This window comes from Nannospalax galili, unplaced genomic scaffold (assembly GCF_000622305.1).
Source record: "Nannospalax galili isolate Female #2095 unplaced genomic scaffold, S.galili_v1.0 scaffold724, whole genome shotgun sequence".
Taxonomy (NCBI): domain Eukaryota; kingdom Metazoa; phylum Chordata; class Mammalia; order Rodentia; family Spalacidae; genus Nannospalax; species Nannospalax galili.
Window position 1 is genome coordinate 24,579 of NW_008350617.1, and position 15,463 is coordinate 40,041.

Here is a 15,463-nt window from a genome sequence, read left to right on the forward strand (position 1 = left end):
TGGCCAGATTGCTTTTGTCTTCAGGAGTTCCCACAGAGGCCCAAGTCAGATGAGAATCAGATGCTCTCAGGCTTTCTCTTAAGTTCTAGATCCTTCTAGGATAGATTTTGGCCTCAGGAATTTGGGGGTTGGACTGGCCTGGGATCTGGGCCCAGGAAAGATGCTGGTCTAGGGTAGCTGGTGTCTGTGCCACCCAGAGATGCAAAGGAAGATGGGGACGGGAAGCAGCCCCAAGAGCTCCCGGGGACTGCACTGAGGAGCTAGGTTGGGCCCAGACAGAGGCCTGCAGGTTGGAGCGAGGACTGTTGGTTGTGCAGGCACAGGGAAGCAGAGCATAAAATACTTTTTAAAAAATTCATATTTATTTATTTATTTATTATTTATTTATTTATGGCTTTTTGAGACAGGGTCCTCATGTAGCCACAGCTGGCCTATGTAGATCAGGCTGGCCTTGTTCTCACAGAGATCCACCGGTCTCTGCCTCTGGAGTGCTAGGATTAAAGGGGTGCGTCACCATCCCAACTTAAAATTTATTTTTATTGTATGTATATGAGTGTTTTGCCTGCATATATATAAGTGCACTTGTGTTGTGCTTATACTTTTTGATGCTGCTCTAAATGTAATTGGCATATAAGGTCATGTTTTCTGCAAGTAGAGTATTTTTTGTTTCCAATCTTAGGCCCCTTGTTTCCTTTTCTTGCAAAATTGTCTGCATTCAAGTTTCCAATACGTTGTCAAATAGAAGTAGTGAAAGTAGACATTTTTGTAGTTTTTTCTTTTTCTTTTTTGGTCATTTTGAGACAGGGTCTCCCTGTAGCCCCAGCTGGCCTGGAACTCACTTTGTAGACCAGGCTGGCCTTGAACTCACAGAGATCTGCCTGCCTCTGCCTCCCCTGGATTTAAAGGTGTATATCACCTGACCTGGAACTCACACAACCCAGACTGGCCTCAAACTCATGACAGTCTTTTTTCTCAGTCTTCTGAATGCTGGGATTACAGGCATGTACCACCATGCCCAGATCATTGGCTTATACTTTTCTTAAGTTCTTTTTAAATACCAAGTTATTTATTAAGAGTGTGTGTGTGTTTGTGTGTGTGTGTGTGTGTGTGTGTGTGTACATATCGAAGTGTGTGTATGGACAATTTAAAAAATTTTATTGTTTTATGCATATGTGTATATTGCTTGCATGCATGTAAGTGCACCCATGTTGTGCAATGCCTGAGAGCACAGAAAAGGGCATTGAATTTTCTGGAACTGGAGTTTTGAACAGTTGTTAGCTGCCATGTGGGTGCTGGGATTCGAACCTGGGTCTTCTGCAAGAACAGTCAGTGTTCTTAGCCTCTGAGCCATCTCTCCAGACCTAATGAACAACTTTTTTGTGAAGTCTTTCTTCTTTTCTTCCACTTTTATGTGGGTTCTAGGAATCACATTCAGGTTATCAGGCTTGTATAGCTTGTGATTTCATAACCAGCAAGCCACTGAGTGATCTCATTGGCTCTCAGTGGCTTGTATTTTGAAGGAGAATAAGCATTTCAGATAGAAAAGCCAGGGATACAGCATTCGGGGCAGGGAAAGAACATGCACAGAGAAGCGCACACAGAAAGACAATAAGGAGCCTAGAGTGTGCATTGGGAAAGAGATGAGGGTGGAAAATAGGGGGTAGATTAAAAAATGGTGCTGTATCAAGAGAAAAGGAGTTAGGATTCAGCTTGTAGGCTGTGGGGAGCTCCTGCAGATTTCTTCAGAGAGGCCTTTAAATTGCTTCCCTGGGTACATTTGGAAGTCGACTGTTCTCCTTTGCTGTTTCTCCTAATAGTTCCTTTCTTGCCAGTAAAATGTTTCTTTGTTTTTTAAATTTACAGTTCACTGAGACCTTTTTGACCGAGAGGGACAAATTGTCCAAATGGAGTGGAATTCCTCAGTTGCTCCTTAAGCTGTATGCCACAAGCCATCTCCACAGTGACTTCATTGAGTGCCAAAACATCCTCAAGGTAACTGTTAGGAGCCCTAGAAGGCTGTGCTCAGGGTCTCCACGTGATTCAAACTATTGACCTCTTTAAAATAGCTTGTTTTGCTGGGCATGGTGGCACATGCCTTTAATCCCAGCACTCAGGAGGCAGAGGCAGGCAGATCTCAGAGTTCAAAGCCAGCCTGGTCTATGTTTTAAGTTCAGGCCAGCTGGGGATATAGAGAGACCCTGTCTCAAAAAGACCAAAACAATAATAATAATAAATAAAATAGCCCATTTTTATGTGAGCTATAGAAAAATTGAGAAATTCAGAAAAATGGGAAGAAAATAGTCACTGGTAATTTTGTTCTCCAGAGCAGATTGCCATTAGGTTGCTAGTGTATGACCTTTTGGGCTGTACTTATGCTGCTTTTGAAGCAGTGCTTGCTTAATTTAGGAGGTCAGCCCTGTGCCCTGGATTTGGATGATACTTCTACCCCTGCCCTCTGCAGCGCTGGGGACTGAACACAGGGCCTAGCACATGCTAGGCAAACATTGTATCCTGAGCCACCCCGATCCCTAGCCCTAGATGACATCCTTTGAACAGAATTTAAAAGGTCTCAGTTACTTAAGGCTCTTGGAAGGAGCTTTGTGGTTATTAGTAATTATCACTAATGTAAGAAGATGGAAAGTTCTATCAATGGTTAGAAGAGAGGCGTGGAGAATGCAAAGACACTGTGCTAGGACACGTGTTCTCAAGCTTGAGTGTCTGCCACAGTGTTGGCCCTACATTCAGAGCTTCTGATTCAATAGGTATGGAGTTCCCTTATCTCAGCTTTAGCTCAGGGCTGCATCCAGATATGAATTGAGAGTACCAGTTCTAGCTACAGTTACAGTGTTTACCTATGGTCATAAACAAAACTGGGTAATAGTGTTCTCTAGTGGTAAAGGGGTGATGATCATATCACAGAAGATAATTCTAAAAATGTTCATTAAATAAGCTTAGTTTTCCCTTTAAGAAGAGACATTATGCTGGACATGGTGGTGTACACCTTTAGTCCCCACTAACACTTGGGAGGCAGAAGCAGGTGAATCTCTGTGATCTAGGTCAGCCTGGTCTACATGGTGAGTTCCAGGCCAGCTAGGGCTACAGGGAAACCCTTTCTCAAAAAAGAAAAAAAAAAAAAAAAAAAAAAAAAGAGAGAGAGAGACATTACATATTCTTCATCTACTCACAGTGTTTGATAGAAATAATTACAGCTTTGCTATGCATGGTAGTGCATGCCTTTAGTCCCAGCACTTGGGAGGCAGAGGCAGGTAGATCTCTGTGAGTTTGAGACTAGCCTGGTCTACGTAGTGAGTTCCAGGCCAAGTGGGGCTTCAGGGAGACCCTGTCTCAAAAATACAAAAAAAAACCCCAATAATAATAATGATAATTCAGGGAGACCCTGTCTCAAAAATACAAAAAAAACCCCAATAATAATAATAATAATAATAACAACAACAACAACAACAACAGCTTCTTTGTGTGTTTTAAGATGTTTAAAAAGATTGTTAATTTAATTTCTGCCAAATATGAGATACAGAGTTGAGGTGAAATTAAGGGATTAGGAAATTAGTATCTGTGTGACCTTGATGTGTGATCATGACCTCTTTACTCATTCAATGAATACATATTTGAAAATTATAATGTAAAGCAGTTTTTCTATAAGATTTTTTTGTGTGTGTGTGTGTGTGTCTATTAGCTGTGTTCCATTTGGACCAAGAATGCTGTGCCCCTCCCAAAGTTTGGGAACCACTACCCTCTACCATAACTACCTACTCTGTCTTGAGACATAGGAGGAAATACAAAGAACGATCTTCTAGCTTGTCTTCAAGAGCATGACTTAGTCAAGGAAAAAACAAACAAACATAGGTTTAAAAATAGTTACAGAGTAAAAGTGCAGAATGTCACAAATGCCTTACAGATTTCTTTGGGTGTAGGTAGTAGAACATCAGAATGCTATTGATTGGGAGAACACTTACTAAAAGTCACATTTGATAAGAGATTTGGTTATTGCTGCAGAAATGATCATAGCAAAACCTGATAACTTGAAGTAGCAACCACCATTTTCTCTCAGCAGTTCATAGTAATCAAGAGGTTCTTCTTCATCTTGTGATACTGGAGGATCAGAAGACGTGTAGAATGTCCATCATGGCGCCACTGGCATCCCTGGCAGGATGATGCTGGAAGTCAGCTAAGGATATGAGTCCTGGTGTTCCCCAGGTGCTGCTGAACTTTTCACAGCATGGCAGTTAGGTCCTAAGGTGGCTAAAGCCAACTCTACCAGGCCTCCTTATGGCTTAAAACTAAGCAACATAGTGCCAGTTCCCCACAGTCTGTTCATTGAAATCAGTCACACCGGCCAGATGCGGTGTGGGATAGGACTCTAAGGGGTCCTCAGTACAAGGAAGAGGAATTCACTAGAGGCTAGCTTTGTGCCTGTGGGATTGCAATTTTTAACTAAAATGCAAAGTGATATTTAAGTGTCTGAACTGTGTTGAATTCTAAAACAGAGTGTCCCTGTGCTTTTTTTGAAACAGGAAATTTCCCCTCTTCTTTCCATGGAGGCTATGGCATTTGTAGCTGAAGATAGGAAACTTACTCAAGAAACTGCATATACAAATACTTATATTTTTGACTTGTTTGGAGGTGTTGATGTAAGTAGCTATTATAACTAATACTTGAATGATTTGTGAATTTAAATGTTAAAATAGGAGACAGGAACAATTTGAAATTTTATGGGAAACATTTCAGGTCTTTTAACAATACATATTTGACATTTATGTATGTATGTATGTGAGGTGGGGGTCATGTGGTACAGCTGGAGGTCAGAGGAGGGAGTTCTCTCCTTCCACCATATGTGTTCCAGGGATTGAACTCAAGTCATCAAACTTGGTGGTAGACATCTTCAACTGCTGAGCCCTTTGCCAGTCCCATGTCCTTTTAGAAGATCAACGGCATGTATTGTTGAATCAATACAGTTTTTTCTTAAGAGAATTTATGTATTCCAATTGCTAATGGAACCACCGTTTTCAAATGCATAAAGGTATATCTCCCAGTGTCTCTTCTTCAGAAGTAGTTGTGATTAATAGTTTTTTAAAAATTTATTATTATTATTTTTATTTTATGTGTATGAGTGTATTGCCTGCATGTATGTGAGTGCACCCTTGTTGTGCAATGCCATGGAGATCAGAAGAGGGCTTTGGATTCCCCTGGAACTGGAGTTAAGGATGGTTCATAGCTACCATATGGGTGCTGGATATCAAACCTAGATCCTCTGCAAGATCAGTCAAGTGCTCTTAACCACTGAGCCATCTCTCCAGCCCCGTAATAGTTTCTTATATGTCCTAGGGATGTTCTGTAAATCTCTCTCTCTCTCTCTCTCTGTGTGTGTGTGTTTTTGTATGTGTATAAATACTCCCCGTCCTCAACTTTATTTTCTCCCCACATGCCATGGCATATCATATATTCAGACTTTTGGAACCAAAGCACATGTGTCTTTTATTGTTTATTAACCTTCAGTTTATCAACTTTTATCAACTTAAAGTCCCAATAAAAAAGTGTAAGAGCTGGGTGTGGTAGCATACACTTTTAGTTCCAGGACTTGGGAGGCAGGCGGATCTCTGTGAGTTCAGTGCCAGCCTGGTCTACATAGTGAGTTCCAGGACAGTTGGGGCTACAGGGAGACTCTGTCTCAAATACCAAAAAAAAAAAAAGTATAAGAATGACTTTTTACTATACCTTCACAAACATGGTACATATGTATATTTTTATGGATTGTTATAAAAGTATAGTCTTCATATGGAAAAGTACGCTAATAATTACCACAAAGTAAATGCACCTTTGTCTTGCTGCTCACATAAAAAAATAGTGCATTACCAGCACCTAGAAGTCCCCTTCCCCTATATATTTTAAGTCTTTACTAAGTAGAGATAAAAAAATAGTTCAAGCCGGGTGTGGTGGCGCATGTCTTTAATCCCAGCACTCAGGAGGCAGAGGCCGGCGGATCTCTGTGAGTTCAAGGTCAGCCTGGTCTACATAGTGAGTTCCAGGACAGCTGGGGCTACAGGGAGACCCTGTCTCAAAAAGACCAAAAAGAAAAAAAGAAAAAAATAGTTCATAGATTAATTTTTTAAACCTGTTTTGTTGACTTTATTGAGAGAGCTGGGGAGATGACTCAATTTGTAAAAGTACTTGAGTAAGTGTGGGAGCCTGAGTTTGAGTCTCCAGAACCCACATAAAGCTGGAGGCTTAGTACATGCATCTGTATGTGATCCCAGTTCCTATGGGAACCAGAGGCATTGACTGGTGAGCTAGCCTGGCATTCTCATGGTAAGCAAGGAGACCCTGACTCTAAGAAGGTGGAGGGTAAGGACCAACATCCTGGTTGTCCCCAGCCCTCCACATGTGCACCTTGGCATGCACATGCCCTTGTTCACATACATGAATACATACACACACACACAAAATGTGCTTAGTGAAAACCAACTTATTTACAGGAGAGAAAATAATATAAATTTTTAGCCCGATGTCCATTTGCAGTGAAAATCTGACTTTGAATGGTAAGTGCTTGCCCCATCTTAGTACATCTTTGGGTCAATGTTCTTGATTTTTGTGGGATTTTCTTTCCTGCTATTAGTTCAGTTTCTTTAAGAATCCCAGTCTTCATAAGTACAAGCTTTTGCTCTGGTCCTTGTGCTTCACAAACCTTCAGTTGGGTATATTTGTTCTTTCTGAATTCCCTTGCTTTCTTGCTCCTGAAGATTTTTTTCAAGATGGACTCATTTCTTTCTCAGCTCATCACTAGTAACACCCCAGTGTTGGCAACACTGACCAAACTCAACTAGATCAAAACAGTTGGCTAGACACTAGTCTGAATTACTCTTTGTCAGCTGGACCCAACCCCTAACATGACAGTGAAAAGTGGTTCCTAGAGTCTGTGAAGTCAGATGTTAAGTAGAAACTAAATGGAGGGAATCAAGTGGTGAGCTCCGGAGTACATGTCTGTTTTTCCTGGGAAATGACTCTTCTATTTCTATTGACAGTTTCTCTGAGATGTGAGAAATCTCCTTCATAGATTAAAAATCTCCCAGCTTTTCAGTAGGTGGGTGCCAAATGAAATGTCTGAGGGCCAGGTGTAGGCTGGGACTTGGCATTCGGGGACTCTTAGTCATTGACCTAGACTCCCATGTGAACTGAGCATCTTACATCTTGCTTGGGTGATTGTAATCTCTTGTAAAGCATTGTTATAGGATGCCTGGAAGCTTTTAGGTTGGTACTCGCCTTGCCTTATTGTTTATATAACTGTCCTCAAAATATAAGTCCAATGAAGGAAAACTTTATATACATATATAGAATAGTATTTGTAATGACTAAAAATATCTACTAGGAGATGATAATGGTTATTCTATTCATAAGGTTGAATTTATTTATTTATTATTTATTTATTTATTTATTTTGTCTTTTTGAGACAGGGTCTCCCTGTAGCCCCAGTTGGCCTAGAACTTACTATGTAGACCAGGCCTGCCTTGTCTACTGAGTGCTGGGATTAAAGGCATGTGCCACCACACCTGGCTTTAAGTAGGTACTTTAAAAAAAAAAAAAATTATCTCCCTATAAGGTTGAATTTTATGAAGTTGGTAATACAATGTTAATTTTCTTCCTTTGAGACAGGGTGTCATGTAGCCCATGCTGGCCTTGAATTTGCTATGTTGCTGAGGATGACTTGTTTTTTTTTTTTTTTTCGGTCTTTTTGAGACAGAGTCTTCCTGTAGCCCCAGCTGTCCTGGAACTCACTATGTAGACCAGGCTGACCTTGAACTCACAGAGATCTGCCTGCCTCTGCCTCCCGAATGCTAGGATTAAAGGCGTGCACCACCACGCCTGGCTGAGGATGACTTTTTTAACTTCTGATCTCCTGCCTCAACCTCCAGAGTACTGTAATTGCAGGGGTGTACCACCACAGCTGGTTTTATGCAGTGCTGAGGATTGAACCCCAGGGATTTGTGTGTACTAGGCAAGCACTCTACTGAGCTTCATCTCGAATTAAAATTTTAATAACATGGGAAAATTCTTCATGAAAAAAGCAGACTAAGCTTTTTGTATATGCTCTGTGATAATGGTTCCAACTTTTCTAGAGGACTTTTTTTCTTTTTTTTTTTTTTTTAATCTTTTTGAGACAAGTCTTTCTATATCCCCAGCTGGCCTTGATCTCACAGAGGTCCATCTGCCTCTGCTTCTCAAGTGCTGAGATTAAAGGCATGCACCACCATGCCCTGCTGAGGACAATTTTTTTTAAAGAATATTTTGGGCCTAGAAAGATGGCTCAGCAGTTAAGAGCACTGACTGTTCTTACAGAGGACCTAGATTTGGTTACTGGCACACATGTGACAGCTAACAATGGTCTATAACTCCAGTTCCAGGGGATCTGAAGCCCTCTTCTGGCCTCCATGGAGAGAACGAAAAATTGGTCATCTGATCTCCACTGGTGTGCTGAGGTGCACACACATACTCTGAATAATTAAATGTAAAAAAACCCAACAACAATAACAGGGGCTGGAGAGATGGCTCAGCAGTTAAGAACACTGGCTGTTCTTGCAGAAGACCTAGGCTTGAATTCCAGCACCCACATGGCAGCTAACAACTGTCCGTAACTCCAGTTCCGGGGATCTGATGCCCTCTTCTGACCTTTGTGGACATTGCTCAACATGGGTGCACTTACACACTTGCAGGCAATACATGCATACACGTAAAATAAAAACAACAAAAAAACTTTTTTTAAAAAAAGAAGTTTATTGAGTGTGCTGCATGACGGCAGATGCCAGGCAGTGAGTGAGTATGCCCAGCATCTCTAGAGGGTCATTTTTGGTCTGTTACACAAAGCAGAACAAAACCTGTGCTTCTGTCCTTGCTCTTACATGTAAGGTTAGCATTAAATGCAGCTGTGCAGAAAGCTGAGCTCTACCCTTTCAGAAATGACACTCTGGTGCAGGGATGCCCAGGAGGCTTATTTTGTGATCAGCGGTCTCAAGCTAAAACAACCCTTGTGTGCCTCCCATCCTCTCACAATCAGTTTAGGATGTTGAATTCAGTCATACCAGGAGCAATCCCAAGAATGGATAAGGTTTCTGAACATTTGTTGCTGGTTTGAGATGAGCAGAGGTATTCTCAGATCTTCAGCTAATCTCTCTTGTCTTAAAAGTTGCCTGTTGACCTTAAAAACAAAACAAAACAAAACAAAATGCATGGGACCTTTTGCCTCCCATTTGGCTTGAGATGTCTCCATATGCTGCCCAAATAATGGCATGTTGCTGGAAGGGACTAGAGCCTTTGGATTTTGTTCCAAAATTGTTCCACAGGTTTTTATGCATCTATTGGTCTTTTTGAGACAGGGTCTCCCTGTAGCCCCAGCTGTCCTGGAACTCACTATGGAGACCAGGCTGGCCTCGAACTCACAGAGATCAGCCTGCCTCTACCTCCCAAGTGCTGGGATTAAAGGGGTATGCCACCACGCCCGGCCAAAATTTTTTTTAAACTTAAAATTTTTTCATTTTTTAAATTTATTTTGGATTTTTGACCCTCAGTGGCCTAGAACTCACTATGTAGACCAGGCTGGCCTTGAACTTACAGTGATCCACCTGCCTCTGCCTCCTGAGTGCTGAGATTAAAGATGTATACCACCATACCTGCCTTTTTTTGTTTTTAATTTTTAATTTTATATGTGTGTTTTCCTTGGATGACTGTAAATGTACTACATGCATGCAGTACCCGTGGAAACCAGAAGAGGGCATTGTATCCCCTAGAACTGGAGTTATGGACAGGTGGGTGCTGGGAACCAAACACAAGTCATCTGTAAGTGCAGCTAGTGCTCTTAACCACTGAGCCATCTCTACAGTCCTTATTGCCCCCCTCCCACCACCTCTTTAAAAAAAAAAATCATACATGCTGGACATGATGATAGATGTTTATAATCCAAGCACTTGAGAGGCTGACGTAGGAAGATTGTCATGAGTTTGAGGCCATCCTAAGCTATATAATGAGCATGAGGACAGCCAGGGCTACATAGCAAGACTGTATCTCTAAAAACCCAAACAAAATACTATATAAACTAACATAGAAATGCGCTTTAAGAAAATGAAGAGTCGTGTAGTAGTGATATTATTTTGCTTTTTAAAAGTTAAGGTATAGCCAGGCGTGGTGATGCACGCCTTCGATCCCAGCACTCAGGAGGCAGAGGCAGATCTCTGTGAGCTTGAGGCCAGCCTGGTCTCCATAGGGAATCTAGGTCAGCTGTGGCTACAGGGAGACCCTGTCTCAGAAAAAAAAAAAAAGTTAAGGTACAGAGGCAGGTGGATCTCTGTGAGATCAGGGTAAGCCTGGTCTACATAACAAGTTCCAGGCCAGCTAGGGCTACAAGGAGGCCCTATTTTAAAAAGACAAAAAAGTTACATTGGATTCCAGTGTGCTTAATCTTACTCATTTTTAAAGAGAGGAAGCTTGGGGCTTGAGAGATGGCTGTGTGGTTAAGAGCACATACTGCTCTTGCAGAGGACGGGGTTCACTCCATAGCACTCACAGAGCAGCTCACAACCTTCTGTGACTCCAGTTCCAGGGAATCAGACACCTCCATGGTACCAGGCTTGCCCTTCGTGAACATACATCCAGGCAAATACATAAGATGAAAAATAACCCTTGCCCTCCAAGGTCGACTAAGTTCCAGGGGACTATGGAACATCTCAAAATGTCCTGTACCTGTGGTGAGTCACCTGTCCTCTTGTTCAGAGGGAACATGGAGACCCCACCAGAGGGACTTGAACCAGTGTCCAGTCTACAAAGAGGAGGGTCAACTCAGAGGAAACATCTCATTCATGCTTCCAAGTAAAGCCAGACATGGTCGAGCAGGACCTTTGACTTTTCTTCACATAGATGGAACTGGTGAAAGAAAGGAGCCAGGAGCTCCTCCCAAGCCCATGTGACCCCTGAGGAACAGATCCTCACATGACCATAAGTGTAAAAATAAATCGATTTATTTGGGCCAACTGTATGGTCTTAAAACACCCAAAAGGAAAGTATAACGTATAACTGAAGTCACCAGTATACTTCTTTAAGAGTTCAAGGGATTACACTTCCCAGACATTGGGCTTAAGTCTATATAAAAAGTTATTTAGACAATTGTTTCTCATTGATGATTTTGTTCCTAACCAGAACGTGCTGCTCAGAGGTAAGACTTCAAATCTTGGTCTCCAAAACTGTAGTGACCACCTGTAGCTAAGGGAGACAACCAGCTATTGTTCTAAAATGATGGATAAATTTCTTTTCTCCCCCTATCTAGAAGCCTTTGAGAGGGACCTGGCACTGATTCTAACCATTCCAATAGCTATCAAAATACCTGAAGACAAATCCTGAATCCATCACTCTGGAGTCCAGCCTTGGAAGACAAAAGAAAAATGAGGAGGAACCCAACAGAGGGGTGACTTCAGTGAAGTGGCTGGTTGTCCAAAACCTTGCTCTGGCATCAGAAGTGAAGCAGACTCGATTTTTGCATATATCTTTGTTTAATCCCAGATGTGGGATCTTCCTGGTCTGGGTCTTGAGTTCTTTCATCTGTAAAATCAGGTCAGGAGCCAGACACATGCTCATAATCTCAGCACTTGAAAGGAGGACGATCAGGCATTCATGGTCATCTTCAGCTACATAGTGAGTTCAAGGTCAGATTGGGCTTCAAGAGACCCTCCCTGTCTTTTAAAAAGCAGTACTTAAACCAGGTGTGGTGGCACATGCTTGTAATCCTAGCACTTGGAAGGCTAGATGGAACAGGAAGATAGGCTAACATGCTCTGTTCCAAAGGCCAAACAAACAAACAAACAAAAAAAAAAACCCATGTTTTTCTTTAAAAAAAAAAAATTCTCAAAGAATCAATAAAAATATTAAAAAAAGAATGCAGAAAGAATAATACACTATTATGTTTTGTGTTTATACTGCCAGTGCTTTTTATTTTTTATGGATTTAAATTATCTGATGATATTTACTTTTAGTCTATAATACTTGTTTAGAATTTCTGATATGGTAGTTTGCTAGCAAGAAATTCTCTTGTTAAAAATTGTATATGTATATATACATGTTTATTTAATTGTATATACTTGATTACAAATGTACACTTAAATGTGGTTTGTTACAACACCCCAAAAAAGGAAAATCACAAAAATTCAATAAAATTGTATTAAAACTACCAAAAACAACAAACAAAAGAAAAATTAATATTTTTTAAAAACCATATTGCAGAACCGGACGTGGTGGCGCACGCCTGTAGTCCCAGCACTTGGGAGGCAGAAGCAGGCGGATCTCTGTGAGTTCAAGGCCAGCCTAGTCTACATAGTGAGTTCCAGGACAGCTGGGGCTACAGGGAGACCCTGTCTCAAAAAGACAAAAAAAACCCAAAAAACATATTGCAGCCAGGCGTGGTGGCGCATGCCTTTAATCCCAGCACTCAGGAGGCAGAGGCCGGCGGATCTCTGTGAGTTTGAGGCCAGCCTGGTCTACATAGTGAGTTCCAGGACAGCTGGGGCTACAGAGAGACCCTGTCTCAAAAAGACCGAAAACAAACAAACAAACAAACAAACAAACAAACAAACAAACCCATATTGCAGCCAGGCATGGAGGCTCATGCCTTTAATCCCAGGACTTGGGAGACAGAGACAGGTGGCTCTTTGTGAGATTGAGGCCAGCTGGGGCTACAAGGACACTCTGTCTCAAAAAGACACACAAAATACAAAACATTGCATTAAGGAGGAAAATAATATTTAAAAAAAAAATGGGACTGAAGAGAGAGCTCAGTGGTTAAGAGCACTGGCTGCTCTTGCAGAGGACCCTGATTCAGGTCCAGCACCCACATAGTGGCTAACAGCTGTCCATAACTCCAGTTCCAGGGTATCTGATGCCCTCTTTTGGCCTCTACAGGCATTGTATAACACAGGTGTACTTACATACAGGCAAAACATTACACATAAAATACAAATTTTTAAAAAAATTTAATATGAAAGCTGAGATCCAAGTAGGGGTCTAAGTGTACATGGTGAATAAGTGGTTAAGCTGGTTCTAGAACCCAGATTTCCTGACTGGTGAAAGTGCTTTTCCTGTTGAACCTCACTGCCTTCTAGAACAAGAGGGTCTGTGACAGCTCCTGAACCACAAGTTTTCATAGTAAAAATTGTAAGTTGTTTTGAATTAATTTTGAATATTTCTGTTTGTTTGTTTGCAGCTTCTTGTAGAAATTCTTATGAGGCCTACAATCTCTATCCGGGGACAGAAACTAAAAAGTAAGTATATTTGTTAGGTACTGGTTCTCATTTCCTGGTGTGCTGGTATGGTGGCAATTTGCAGGAACTGCTCTCTCCTTCCCTTCCTAACTCTTAACATTGAGGACATGCCTTATACTCAGGTTACACTCAGTCTGTCCCAAATTAAGCAACTCTTCATTAATTCCATATTTGTTAGGAATATAGACTTGGCACTTTCTTTTTTTTTTTCTGTCTTTTTTTTTTTTTTTTTTTTTTTTTGAGACAGGGTTTCCTTATAGCCCTAGCTGTCCTGGAACTCACTATGTAGACCAAGCTGGCCTCAAACTCACAAAGATCCGCCTGCCTCTGCCTCCCAAGTGCTGGGATTAAAGGCGTGCCCCACCATGCCTGGCTAGACTTGGCACTTTCAAAGGAAAAACACAGACACCCATTGGACTAAAAGAATTGCATATTCATCCTTCCTAACAGTCCTTTGATCCAGCTTTCATGTTTCCTTTGGAAAGTCATATGTTATATGAAAGTCTTATGTTATATGTTATATGTATAATTAAGGAATAATTGGTAAGGTCAGTCACTGTTTAAATAACCCACTAACCTACTATCTTTTTAAAAAATATTTTATTTGTTTGTTATTTTTATTTTATGTGTATGAGTGTATTAACTGCATGTGAATGCACTGGTATCATGCAATGCTGTGGAGGTCAGAAGAGAGCTCCAGATTCCCCTGGAACTGGAGTTAAGGACAGTTCGTAGCTGCCATGTGGGTGCTGAGGTCCTCTGCAAGAGCAATCAATACTCTTAACCACTGAGCCATCTCTCCAGCCACCCTACTAGATTTTTTTAAGATAAAGGTGATAGATACATGCTTTTACTAGAGTACTATGGTAAAAGTCAAGAGTGTTTGAGTAATACATAATTTTTTAAGATGGGTCATGGCTTTTGGTATTCTATTATTTTTATATCTTTATATCTTGTGTGACTGTGGGGGTTGTTTTTGTTTTGTTTTTTTGGGTCTTTTTGAGTCTCTTGTAACCCTGGCTGGCTTAGAACTTACTGTGTAGACCAGGCTGGCCTCAATCTCACAGAGTGCTGCCTGCTTCTGCTTCATGAGTTCTGGGACTAAAGGAGTGTACCACCACACCTGGCCTCTACTAGTCATTTTTAATGTATTAGTTCTGTATTCTCTGACAGTGAGTAGCATGTTTTAGTGAGTTGTCGGCACAGTTAGCCTCTCTTTCTCCTTCCCAGTAGATTATGGATGCCATGAGAGCTGAGACAAGACTTGATTTGTTTTTCATTCTTGCTTGCCACTGCTTTAAAATATACCCATTTAATTAATACTTGATGAATGTATGACTCTAACTCCCATAGAAAATGAAAAGTTCAGAAATACTGAGATTTTGTTCTGGGGTTCCACTCTACTCTACACTCATTAAATAAATAAAGTAAAAATGTACCACATGGGTTGAAAGATAGTGATGAGGGACACACATGCTTACATTGTCTGAAAATATATTGTGGGGACTGGAGAGATGGCAGAGGACCTGGGTTTGATTCCCAGCACCCACATGACAGCTAACAACTGCTAACAACTGTCTGTAACTACAATTCCAGGGGCTCACCCTCTCTGGCTTCTGTGGGCATTGCATGACAAGAGTGCACTTACATACACGCAGGCAAAACATTCATACACATAAAATTAAAAATGAAGTAAAATATTTAAAAAGATGTGGGGCAACGCATCTATCTATCTGGACAAGCTAATCTGCTCAATGGGATCTCAGAGGGATATTGAGCATTGTAGAGTTTATGGCAATGTGGAACTGAATGGAAGCTATTTTTAAAAATAAAAAACAGTGTCAGATAAAACACTTTTCCCATAGTTCATACTTAGTTTTATTATATCCTGGTTTGGGGTCATGATATTAAGTTCCTTTTTTGTGCTGCTGTCCTGTTCTGATAATAATAATATAGTGAGTTCTTTATTGGAATTAGCAGCATGTCAGACATTAAAAGTTATTCATCTTGGCTGGGTGTGGTGGTGCAAGCCTGTAATCCCAGCACTCAGGAGGCAGAGGAAGGAAGAACTCTGAGTTCAAGGCCAGCCTGGTCTACATAGTGAGTTCCAGGCCAGCTAGAGCTACAGGGAGACCCTGTCTCAAAAAGACCAAAAA

General features: G+C 41.1%; 1 protein-coding gene across 2 annotated transcripts in view; it reads left to right on the forward strand.

Annotated features, from left to right (window-relative positions):
- Trpc4ap (transient receptor potential cation channel subfamily C member 4 associated protein) overlaps positions 1-15,463 on the forward strand; it is an 87,963-nt gene that overhangs the window by 23,343 nt on the left and 49,157 nt on the right. For both annotated transcript variants that reach the window (XM_008847869.2, XM_008847870.2), the window contains exons 2-4: positions 1,864-1,992; positions 4,533-4,649; positions 13,250-13,307. In XM_008847869.2, coding sequence (XP_008846091.1) covers positions 1,864-1,992; positions 4,533-4,649; positions 13,250-13,307 — 304 coding nt within the window. The remainder of the gene's footprint in view (positions 1-1,863; positions 1,993-4,532; positions 4,650-13,249; positions 13,308-15,463) is intronic.